Source organism: Odontesthes bonariensis, chromosome 22 (genome assembly GCF_027942865.1).
Source record: "Odontesthes bonariensis isolate fOdoBon6 chromosome 22, fOdoBon6.hap1, whole genome shotgun sequence".
NCBI lineage: Eukaryota > Metazoa > Chordata > Actinopteri > Atheriniformes > Atherinopsidae > Odontesthes > Odontesthes bonariensis.
Window position 1 is genome coordinate 32,300,071 of NC_134527.1, and position 13,375 is coordinate 32,313,445.

Consider the following 13,375-nt stretch of genomic DNA (forward strand, 5'->3'; position numbering starts at 1 on the left):
GCAGGGGGCAGAGAGAGGGGAAAGACACGCAGCACAGGGCTGCTCGGTGCGGGAGTCGAACCGGGGCCAGCTGCAGCGAGGACTGTAGCATCTGTACATGGGGCGGCTGCTCAACCCACTACGCCACCGACCGCCCTGGACTTCAGCATTTTGTGTGATTATGTAAAAGGATGATTTTAAAAGTGCTGCATGATACAGTGATTTTGAGCCCAAATTAAACTTCTCTGAAGGACAGTTTATTTCACATTTATCTGATCTTAAAGGTTTTAACCAGGTTTAGGTTCAACTATTTGCCACTGATGTATGTAAATATACCATTGCAAATTCTAGAGCTGCTAACTCTTTTGTTGCTTTCAAAATTCAATTCAGTTGAATTCAATAGCAAATGACATCTCAAAGCACTTCAAAGATACAACCCAATTCATGTAAAACAACTGCAATAAAGATCTATTTATATATCTATTCATCTATCTATCCATCTTTCAAGAAAAAAAGACGATGAGCAGTCAGATTGTATTTGATTTTTTTCGTGTGTTACAGGATTTGAATACACTTCACATCTCCCTATTCATAGAACCTGCTGTTGTTACGAATGAAGTGTCATTTTGTGAAGAAGTGTTAAATAACGTGTAAAACACTTTTCTTTTCTGTGAGCACGCAGAGCTTGAAAAGTAAAGTCTGGTCTCCAGAGAAAGACCTGAACCACCGTGGTGGTATCTGTTACCCCTGAACAATGGTCCCGGTCTAGCTTTGTTGAACAAAGTCTGGACCCCTTCTCTCTGTCACCATGGCGATGATCATGTTGGATGACAGACAACTGCTGACATCTTCATTCGGAAACTCTGGTTTAACATTACTTGCTGCTTAAAATAGTCGAGGTTTGATTTTTTTTACTGCTGGTTGGCAATATGACTTTCACCTGGAAGATGGTAAGATCCCATAAAAAAGTCAAACAATAAAGAGGCGGGCCAGTGGAAAAGTATTAATGGTGCAGATGGCTCAGTGCATACCCATCAGTGTTCATGTCCAACACAGCAGCTGCATTTGAACCCTTAAACTCCATACGACTTCATTTAAATAAAACCTTAAGAGAAGCATTGTGCTCTCACTGTCCCATAATGACGGAGTCATGCAGATAGATAAATTGTTTTATTTATTATTATCGATGTTAAATGTCCCAGACTCATAACTTCTTAGTAACATCAGATCCAACAGTTGTACAGAACAGAAAGCAGCAAATATGAGCAAATATTAAACTTATTCTCATCATCTAGTGCTTTAGGTTACCATGGCAATGTGATCAATAACCTTCAGTTGTGCTACTGCTACAGAAAATACCCTCATCAATAGGTTTTATATTGTAGCCTATTGACAAATGAATTGGTTGAAGTAGATTAAAGCGATAGTAATCCTTAATATTCTGACTTCGAGGCTTAACGTACACAACAATGAACCTGATTCCAGCGCATGAAATCCATGAAATTCCAGAGTTTCCGATGATCTGCAGCTAGACCAACAGTCCTCATGATAAGCGAACGGCCTTTATGCGCGCATTAAAGTTTCTACTGGAAGATGCGTGGCATCATTTATTTCTTATTTTCCTGCTGAAGCACACATTAAAGAAAATGAGGAAATTCTGCGTTGTATATGATGATTGCACAGGTTGAGCCCAGCTTGGAACATGCAGCCAGCACAGCGCACACTGGGCACAGAAAGCTTCAGGCTCACAGGATTTATTTCAAATGGAAAAAAAACCAAATCCTTTTCCCTTTTTTCCATCTTTGATTTGATCGCTAACTCGGAAAAAGGAGAACAGTTAGTTTGGTCTGGTTGCTTTTCAGTTGTTTTATTTTCAAAATGGACTAAAAAAATGATTCAGTCAAACATGTAGACTCAGGGGGAAAAGCCAAAAATAAAGAAAGAAAGACACATCAGGTCCGAAGCTGCAGGCTGCAGCATTCTGGAGAACAACCGAATTCTATCTTTAAACTAATGGGGAACTATAGGTGAACATTTATCTGTGAATTCTTGTGAATGTAAAATAGAACAAAAGGAACCCTGGGTTATAAAACTTGAGAAAAATGAAAGACAGAGCACAGGTGTCATGTGTTGCTGCTGTGGTATATTCTAACAGTCAGTAACATGATAGCAGCCTGTTTTTCCTCTTGTGAGTTCAGAGTGCTTCCACAGAAAAGCAGTCACACACATAAAGACATGAGTGGTCACAGACAGCAGCAGCTGGAGGACTTACCGCTGGAGCAGTTGGAGCCCCCCCAGCCTGGCTCACACTGACAGGTGTTGGGTGCCACACACCGGCCATGAACACAGCTCTCTGCACAGTGGGCTGGGCATGGAGGAACCAGGGAGGCGGGCCAGGGATGCAGCGCAGGCAAAACAGGAAAAGATAAAGAATTACGGATCAGGGAAAGTCGGATTTAGCCATGTAGTAACACTGTTAAAAATGGCTTCACTGAGACTTTATCCAAATACTGACAGACCACTGATGTCATTCCCTCATTTAGTTGTACATTGAACATTCCAAAATCAATTTCAAACCAGTTCTTCTGAACATCTATGTCATGCCTCTGACTTTCTCTCATGGATTGTTTTGTCCTAACACTTTAATCCAAATACGTCCTAAGTTTTGATCTTAAGGTTTGTCCACAGATCTAAAGCGCATCATAGTGTTGGTTTTTCAAAGCCTCACTTTCATAGGATGGGGCTCCCTTCTTCGGAATGAAACCGAACGAACAACACAGAAGAGGAAGACGAGCTGAAGTATTCATTTTTTTTTTCGGTTGGTGGACATGTTTAGGACATATTTATTTAACCCACTTCAGACAACAATCATGTCTAAAAAGGTTTTCAGAGTTGGCCTTTAGGATTTAGCAAAATTCTGTTCACCTGAAAGATTCATTTTCTTTTAACATATTTATTTATTTGAAAGAAAACCACAATATAAGGTCACGGTGAGTTATCATGGAATGATCCAAAACTGATTTAAACTCATTCTTGTGTGATGTGTTCAACATGTCTGGTTTTGCTTTCAGAGGAGAGAAAGAAATCCTTTTCTTTGCTTTTCTTCCACTTCAGAGACATCACAGCTTTGCTTTCTGTGCCCTTAACAGCAGAAGTTCAGGACGAGCAGGAACCCGCTGCTCGAGCACTTAACTCCCACTTAGGGCCTGCACCCAAACTGTCCACACTGTCCAACACATCGTCCTGAAGATGGTGGAACATTTCTCTGCATACAGTGTGTGTTTGTCAGGGCTTTCTGACAGCAATAACAATCAACCACTTGAACCATTGAGTGATATCCACCAACTCTCTGAGTTCTGTTCTGTTTCTTCATGTCTGCCAACAAACCTGTAGGACAGTATAGGACAGTATAGGACAGTATAGGACAGTATAGGACAGTATAGGACAGTATGGCCATCATCTTAAACCCCAGCTCCCACTCATTCCTCACCACCCCTTCGTGTCCATGTGTACAGTTTTATTTGGTTTTATACAGCAGCTTATAAATAAAGTCTGTGGTGAACAGTTTGTTACAGTATTCATTTATTTCAGAACACTATGATTCCATTTCAATTCAATTCAGTTTAGTTATAAAGCGCCAAATCACAACAAATGTCAACTCAAGGCAATTCAATGATACAGTCCAATTCAGGGCAATTAGAGTCCAATTCATTGTAATCATAATCCAATCAAATCCAATGAATTCATTTTAAAATGAGTCCAGTTCATAAGTGAATAAATATATGTAAACACACAGACGGGGAAAGAGGAAAGGGGCAGAAAAAGAGGGCAGATGTTTGGGGCATCGTGTTGCTTCATCAACTAAACATGAGGAGATATAATATATCTGCTATTTCTTTCATCATGGAAACAACTAAGAAACAAATGAGCCCACTTCATTACTTTGGCTTTGCATCATTTCATCTCTGGTAAACCGAGTGCACTAAATTTGACCTTCATGCAATTTCATTTCCCTCCCAATCTTAGTCCCATCTGGAAAAAACACAGTGCCTGCAGCGTCTGGCAGATTCTGCTTCCTGCTGTGTTCCTGCTGAGTTCTGAGGAGGAGCTCAGGGATTTTCAGAGCAGCATGTGATCGTTGCTCATACAAGAGAGCCTTTTCACACCAGGATAAATTCCCCTCTGAACTCCTGGGGCACATTAACTGTGTCGCCGTCTCTCCCAAAGTACGAGGATGTTAAGACTTTGTTTCCTTTTTAAACCAACAACAACTTTCCCAAAGGTAATGGCAAGCTGTGTTTACACAGTGAGTCCTGTTCTGCTGCTGCTGACCAACAGTTGTTGTTTCAGCCAGCTGTCCCCGAAACAGCGGGCCGGGGGGTGCACAGCAGCTCAACCGTCATGGGAGGTCACCATAATGACAGCAAACACCTGTTCCTGTGACTGGTGACAGGCCCTCAGTGAAAGCATGTCCTCCTGTTTCCTCATGTAAAGGCTGCATTCACCCACACATTGTCCCACTCCTTACACTGGTGTGTGAAGATACTCACGAGCACACATCTCTCCATTCTCATAGAAGCCTGGGCAGCACTGAGACTTTCTCCTGTACATGGTTTTCTCTCCCCTGCGATAAGCAGTCCGATAGCTCACCCTGCGAACAGACAGGAAGTATGGTTGCTTCTGTGGCAGGTTCATAGTACGTTATACTATGAATTTTTAAAAATGAAAGATAACAAACACAAAGGGACACACTGACTGAGGTTTCTTTTGGTTTAAAAAAAATCCGGTTTGAAGACATCTAAATGGTGATGTCTGGAATCAAACTGGGCTGAATTTGGGTCAAAGGTGAAAGCTTGACAGACATCTATGCCTATTTGAAGATGGCAATGAACCTTTGACATTTGCTGAGTGTTTCCATGTTTCTTCAGGAGGAGATGAGCTAAAGACTTGCCTTCCAAGCATTTCTCCCTGCTTACTGAGCTGAGCAGCCCCACAGTGGCATGAAGCACATTCTGTTGGTGGAGATGCTGAGACCATGCTACATGATTTAGGAGCTTACAGCTGACAGCATACAGCCTGTATATTTAAACATTTCTGACATTTTAAATGAATTGATGTCTTTATGTTGACCTGTTTCTTTTTTTAGCCACAGAGCTTCATTAACCATATTTTCAGCAACTAAAAAGTGGGTTAAAACAGACGTCCAGACGAGCAGTTTTCAAATTAAACACAAAGGTGACATTCTGGCTGGTGTTTTCTAGGGTTTTATCACAATTTATTGACTTCATTTGGGAATCTTGAATCTAATAAAATATTACAGCTTGTTTGATTATGAGAACTAAATTGCCTGGGGAAGTTGACCTGGAGATACTGGTGAATGAAAGACAGACAATACTGGTCAATGTGGAGATGAAATACTGTCTGCACAAAGACGTGATTTCAACATATTAAATGTTTTCGATCAAATCTTTGCTGTATGCTGCCAGCAAGAAACTTGTGGGACAATCAGCATTATAAGGATGGCATGATACTGATCTTCTTGCGTGGCTGTTGAGCTCACTGGGCTGCGAGAAGCACTTATAAGCAGAAGCTTCTGAGTCTGACGCCCATGTCAGCCCTTTCTATTTATATAGCCAATCCTGGTAAAATCTAGGCTAAACAAAAACATTTACTCCATATCTTTGTCAAGGCTTTGAGGTCTGCAAAACTGTCACTTGTACACCAAATGTAGCCCAAGTTTAGCCTAGATATCTGTGGACCCTTAAATCTCCTTTCGACATCTTTTGAATCCAAACATGTTCTGTGGGAACTTGGCTGGTACTCAAACATGACAAAACAAAGCACATATAAAGCCATGGTGGCTGGAGCTTAGCAGGAAAATGGGATGCTTGGTGGTTTGATCTCTGGTTTCCCAGTCCACATGTTAAAAGTGTTGGCAACATAATGTTAACTGCTGCGTGAGCGTCTATGACAGAGGGCAGGCTATACGCAGCCTTTAACACTGTATGGGGCATTTATCAATGGCATATATATGTACCGTAAAATGCTATGACTGGTCAACACAACTATAAGAGGTCCATATAAATGCAGTCCATTATCATTTAGTGTTTTATTAACAGAGGCGTGTCTGCTTTAGGTGGTCCTCACCTGTGTCTGGTGCACTTGAACCAGTTGAGGATGTCAGTGCAGCTGGTGTAATAAATCTGATCAAAGGGATGGGCGTACGACTCCTGCACGGTCACAGAGTAACTGAAAGACAGAAAGAGATAGAAAGAGGACGGAGACATCACACATTAGGGGAGAAAACAGGTTTCATGGATGCACAATAGATTCATGTATGCTGTGTGACCATCTATGTGTGTGCTGGGAACCTGGCTGTTTGGATCAGGGCACCCTTTAAGCTGCGTGTGTGTGTGTGTGTGTGTGTGTGTGTGTGTGTGTGTGTGTGTGTGTGTGTGTGTGCGTGCGTGCGTGCGTGTGTGTCAAGGCAGGTATTGTTGACCCTCCATGTACGACTCCTACACAGAGTGTGGTCCAAACACTGTCTCATGACTGCCTCGTGAACTTGCCTCCCAACAGACTCTTGGCTCACTCACCTACTGCTAATAATGTCTTTATCATTGCTGATTAAAGTGTTGCAAATATACTATTTTATTTGTTAGTATTTAGTACATGAAGAGCGCCGACGAAAAGTCTTCATATATGAAGCTGATGCCAAAGTTGACACACAGATCATTCCTGTTTCAATGCTTTAACACACTTTGTGCAGAATTCAATAATCTTTTGAAGAAATACATTTCATCTGAATCAGGTGTCCTTGAAGCAGGGAAACATCTAAAACCTGCAGGACTACGGCGCTCGAGGACCGGAGCTAGAGATTTAAATAGAAAGTTCCTATAGAAAAGACCAGGCCACAGTCATCACACTGAACGATGGTGCACTCACAATATGGAAAGTATGTACAACAAGAAATATACCACCTGTACAAAACTGTGTCAACGTCTGGTCCTGCACACCTTTCCTTTATGATTCTCAAAGAAAAAGAAATTAAGCGCACATGCACAAGTCTGCCTCCTGAAAATGACTACAACACCTCCTGCTACAAAACCTACTGCCTACTGCTACAACACCTACTGCTACAACACCTACTGCCTACTGCTACAACACCTACTGCTACAACACCTACTGCCTACTGCTACAACACCTACTGCTACAACACCTTCTGCTACAACACCTACTGCCTACTGCTACAACACCTACTGCTACAACACCTTCTGCTACAACACCTACTGCCTTCTGCTACAACACCTTCTGCTACAACACCTTCTGCTAAAACACCTACTGCTACAACACCTACTGCTACAAAACCTTCTGCTACAACACCTACTGCCTTCTGCTAAAACACCTTCTGCTACAACACCTTCTGCTACAACACCTTCTGCTAAAACACCTACTGCTACAAAACCTACTGCTACAACACCTACTGCTACAACACCTACTGCCTACTGCTACAACACCTACTGCTACAAAACCTACTGCCTACTGCTACAACACCTACTGCTACAACACCTACTGCCTACTGCTACAACACCTACTGCTACAACACCTACTGCTACAAAACCTTCTGCTACAACACCTTCTGCTAAAACACCTACTGCTACAAAACCTACTGCTACAACACCTACTGCTAAAACACCTTCTGCTACAACACCTTCTGCTACAACACCTTCTGCTAAAACACCTACTGCTACAAAACCTACTGCTACAACACCTACTGCTACAAAACCTTCTGCTACAACACCTACTGCTAAAACACCTTCTGCTACAACACCTTCTGCTACAACACCTTCTGCTAAAACACCTACTGCTACAAAACCTACTGCTACAACACCTACTGCTACAAAACCTTCTGCTACAACACCTACTGCCTTCTGCTAAAACACCTTCTGCTACAACACCTTCTGCTACAACACCTTCTGCTAAAACAACTACTGCTACAAAACCTACTGCTACAACACCTACTGCTACAACACCTACTGCCTACTGCTACAACACCTACTGCTACAACACCTACTGCTACAAAACCTACTGCCTACTGCTACAACACCTACTGCTACAACACCTACTGCCTACTGCTACAACACCTACTGCCTACTGCTACAACACCTACTGCTACAACACCTACTGCCTACTGCTACAACACCTACTGCTACAACACCTACTGCCTTCTGCTAAAACACCTTCTGCTACAACACCTTCTGCTACAACACCTTCTGCTACAACACCTTCTGCTACAACGCCTTCTGCTACAACACCTACTGCTACAAAACCTTCTGCTACAACACCTACTGCCTACTGCTACAACACCTACTGCCTTCTGCTACAACACCTTCTGCTACAACACCTACTGCCTACTGCTACAACACCTACTGCCTTCTGCTACAACACCTACTGCTACAACACCTACTGCCTACTGCTACAACACCTACTGCCTTCTGCTAAAACACCTTCTGCTACAACACCTTCTGCTACAACGCCTACTGCCTTCTGCTACAACACCTACTGCCTTCTGCTACAACACCTACTGCTACAACACCTACTGCCTACTGCTACAACACCTACTGCCTTCTGCTACAACACCTAATGCTACAACACCTACTGCCTACTGCTACAACACCTACTGCCTTCTGCTACAACACCTACTGCTACAACACCTTCTGCTACAACACCTACTGCCTACTGCTAAAACACCTTCTGCTAAAACACCTTCTGCTACAACACCTTCTGCTACAACACCTACTGCCTACTGCTAAAACACCTACTGCCTTATGCTAAAACACCTTCTGCTACAACACCTACTGCTACAACACCTACTGCTACAACACCTTCTGCTACAACACCTTCTGCTACAACACCTTCTGCTACAACACCTTCTGCTACAACACCTACTGCTACAACACCTACTGCTACAAAACCTTCTGCTACAACACCTACTGCCTACTGCTACAACACCTACTGCCTTCTGCTACAACACCTACTGCCTACTGCTACAGCACCTACTGCCTACTGCTAAAACACCTTCTGCTAAAACACCTTCTGCTACAACACCTTCTGCTACAACACCTTCGGCTACAACACCTACTGCTACAACACCTACTGCTACAAAACCTTCTGCTACAACACCTACTGCCTACTGCTACAACACCTACTGCCTACTGCTACAACACCTACTGCCTACTGCTACAACACCTACTGCTAGAAAACCTTCTGCTACAACACCTACTGCCTACTGCTACAACACCTACTGCCTTCTGCTACAACACCTTCTGCTACAACCCATACTGCCTACTGCTACAACACCTTCTGCTACAACACCTACTGCCTACTGCTACAACACCTTCTGCTACAACACCTACTGCCTACTGCTACAACACCTACTGCCTTCTGCTACAACACCTTCTGGTACAACACCTACTGCTAAAACACCTGCTGCCTTCTGCTACAACACATACTGCTACAACACCTACTACCGTCTGCTACAACACCTACTGCATCAACACCTACTGCCTACTGCTACAACACCTACTGCCTACTGCTACAACACCTTCTGCCACAACACCTACTGCCTTCTGCTACAGCACCTACTGCTACAACACCTTCTGCTACAACACCTTCTGCTACAACGCCTTCTGCTACAACACCTACTGCTACAAAACCTTCTGCTACAACACCTACTGCCTTCTGCTAGAAAACCTTCTGCTACAACACCTACTGCCTACTGCTACAACACCTACTGCCTTCTGCTACAACACCTACTGCTACAACACCTACTGCCTTCTGCTACAAAACCTACTGCCTACTGCTACAACACCTACTGCCACAACACCTACTGCCTACTGCTACAACGCCTACTGCCTACTGCTACAACACCTACTGCCTACTGCTACAACACCTTCTGCCACAACACCTACTGCCTTCTGCTACAGCACCTACTGCTACAACACCTACTGCTACAACACCTACTGCTACAAAACCTTCTGCTACAACACCTACTGCCACAACACCTACTGCCTACTGCTACAACGCCTACTGCCTACTGCTACAACACCTACTGCCTACTGCTACAACACCTTCTGCCACAACACCTACTGCCTTCTGCTACAGCACCTACTGCTACAACACCTACTGCTACAACACCTACTGCTACAACACCTTCTGCTACAACACCTTCTGCTACAACGCCTTCTGCTACAACACCTACTGCTACAAAACCTTCTGCTACAACACCTACTGCCTTCTGCTAGAAAACCTTTGCTACAACACCTACTGCCTACTGCTACAACATCTACTGCCTTCTGCTACAACACCTACTGCTACAACACCTACTGCCTTCTGCTACAACACCTACTGCCTTCTGCTACAAAACCTACTGCCTTCTGCTACAACACCTACTGCCTACTGCTACAACACCTACTGCCTACTGCTACAACACCTACTGCTACAACACCTACTGCCTACTGCTACAACACCTACTGCTACAACACCTACTGCCTTCTGCTACAACACCTTCTGCTACAACACCTACTGTTACAACACCTTCTGCTACAACACCTACTGCCTCAACACCTTCTGCTACAACACCTTCTGCTACAACACCTACTGCTACAACACCTACTGCCTTCTGCTACAACACCTACTGCCTTCTGCTACAACACCTACTGCCTACTGCTACAGCACCTACTGCCTACTGCTAAAACACCTTCTGCTAAAACACCTTCTGCTACAACACCTTCTGCTACAACACCTTCTGCTACAACACCTACTGCTACAACACCTACTGCTACAAAACCTTCTGCTACAACACCTACTGCCTACTGCTACAACACCTACTGCCTACTGCTACAACACCTACTGCCTACTGCTACAACACCTACTGCCTTCTGCTAAAACACCTTCTGCTACAACACCTTCTGCTAAAACACCTACTGCTACAACACCTACTGCTAGAAAACCTTCTGCTACAACACCTACTGCTACAACACCTACTGCCTTCTGCTACAACACCTACTGCCTTCTGCTACAACACCTTCTGCTACAACCCCTACTGCCTACTGCTACAACACCTTCTGCTACAACACCTACTGCCTACTGCTACAACACCTTCTGCTACAACACCTACTGCCTACTGCTACAACACCTACTGCCTTCTGCTACAACACCTTCTGCTACAACACCTACTGCTACAACACCTGCTGCCTTCTGCTACAACACATACTGCTACAACAACTACTGCCTACTGCTACAACACCTACTGCCTTCTGCTACAACACCTACTACCGTCTGCTACAACACCTACTGCCTTCTGCTACAACACCTACTGCCTTCTGCTACAACACCTACTACCGTCTGCTACAACACCTACTGCCTTCTGCTACAACACCTACTGCATCAACACCTACTGCCTACTGCTACAACACCTACTGCCTACTGCTACAACACCTACTGCCTACTGCTACAACACCTTCTGCCACAACACCTACTGCCTTCTGCTACAACACCTACTGCCTCAACACCTACTGCCTACTGCTACAACACCAACTGCTACAACACCTACTGCCTTCTGCTACAACACCTTCTGCTACAACACCTTCTGTTACAACACCTTCTGCTACAACACCTACTGCCTACTGCTACAACACCTACTACCGTCTGCTACAACACCTACTGCATTCTGCTACAACACCTACTGCCTTCTGCTACAACACCTACTACCGTCTGCTACAACACCTACTGCCTTCTGCTACAACACCTACTGCATCAACACCTACTGCCTACTGCTACAACACCTACTGCCTACTGCTACAACACCTACTGCCTACTGCTACAACACCTTCTGCCACAACACCTACTGCCTTCTGCTACAACACCTACTGCCTACTGCCTCAACACCTACTGCCTACTGCTACAACACCAACTGCTACAACACCTACTGCCTTCTGCTACAACACCTTCTGCTACAACACCTTCTGTTACAACACCTTCTGCTACAACACCTACTGCCTACTGCTACAACACCTACTAACTTCTGCTACAACACTTACTGCTACAACACCTACTGCCTACTGCTACAACACCTACTGCCTTCTGCTACAACACTTACTGCTACAACACCTACTGCCTACTGCTACAACACCTACTGCCTTCTGCTACAACACTTACTGCCTTCTGCTACAAAACCTACTGCCTACTGCTACAACACCTACTGCCTTCTGCTACAACACCTACTGCCTTCTGCTACAACACCTACTGCCTTCTGCTACAACACCTACTGCCTTCTGCTACAAAACCTACTGCCTACTGCTACAACACCTACTGCCACAACACCTACTGCCTACTGCTACAACGCCTACTGCCTACTGCTACAACACCTACTGCCTACTGCTACAACAACTTCTGCCACAACACCTACTGCCTTCTGCTACAGCACCTACTGCTACAACACCTTCTGCTACAACACCTTCTGCTACAACGCCTTTTGCTACAACACCTACTGCTACAAAACCTTCTGCTACAACACCTACTGCCTTCTGCTAGAAAACCTTCTGCTACAACACCTACTGCCTACTGCTACAACACCTACTGCCTTCTGCTACAACACCTACTGCTACAACACCTACTGCCTTCTGCTACAAAACCTACTGCCTTCTGCTACAAAACCTACTGCCTTCTGCTACAACACCTACTGCCTACTGCTACAACACCTACTGCCTTCTGCTACAACACCTACTGCTACAACACCTACTGCCTACTGCTACAACACCTACTGCTACAACACCTACTGCCTTCTGCTACAACACCTTCTGCTACAACACCTACTGTTACAACACCTTCTGCTACAACACCTACTGCCTCAACACCTTCTGCTACAACACCTTCTGCTACAACACCTACTGCTACAACACCTACTGCCTTCTGCTACAACACCTACTGCCTTCTGCTACAACACCTACTGCCTACTGCTACAGCACCTACTGCCTACTGCTAAAACACCTTCTGCTAAAACACCTTCTGCTACAACACCTTCTGCTACAACACCTTCTGCTACAACACCTACTGCTACAACACCTACTGCTACAAAACCTTCTGCTACAACACCTACTGCCTACTGCTACAACACCTACTGCCTACTGCTACAACACCTACTGCCTACTGCTACAACACCTACTGCCTTCTGCTAAAACACCTTCTGCTACAACACCTTCTGCTAAAACACCTACTGCTACAACACCTACTGCTAGAAAACCTTCTGCTACAACACCTACTGCTACAACACCTACTGCCTTCTGCTACAACACCTTCTGCTACAACCCCTACTGCCTACTGCTACAACACCTTC

The 13,375-nt window shown here is 44.5% G+C and overlaps 1 protein-coding gene across 1 annotated transcript in view; it reads right to left on the reverse strand.

Annotated features, from left to right (window-relative positions):
• megf10 (multiple EGF-like-domains 10) overlaps nt 1-13,375 on the reverse strand; it is a 166,259-nt gene that overhangs the window by 86,353 nt on the left and 66,531 nt on the right. The window contains exons 3-5 of the mRNA XM_075455505.1: nt 6,127-6,228; nt 4,530-4,630; nt 2,252-2,344 (exon numbers count right to left, since the gene is read on the reverse strand). Of these exons, the coding sequence (XP_075311620.1) occupies nt 2,252-2,344; nt 4,530-4,630; nt 6,127-6,228 (296 nt within the window). The remainder of the gene's footprint in view (nt 1-2,251; nt 2,345-4,529; nt 4,631-6,126; nt 6,229-13,375) is intronic.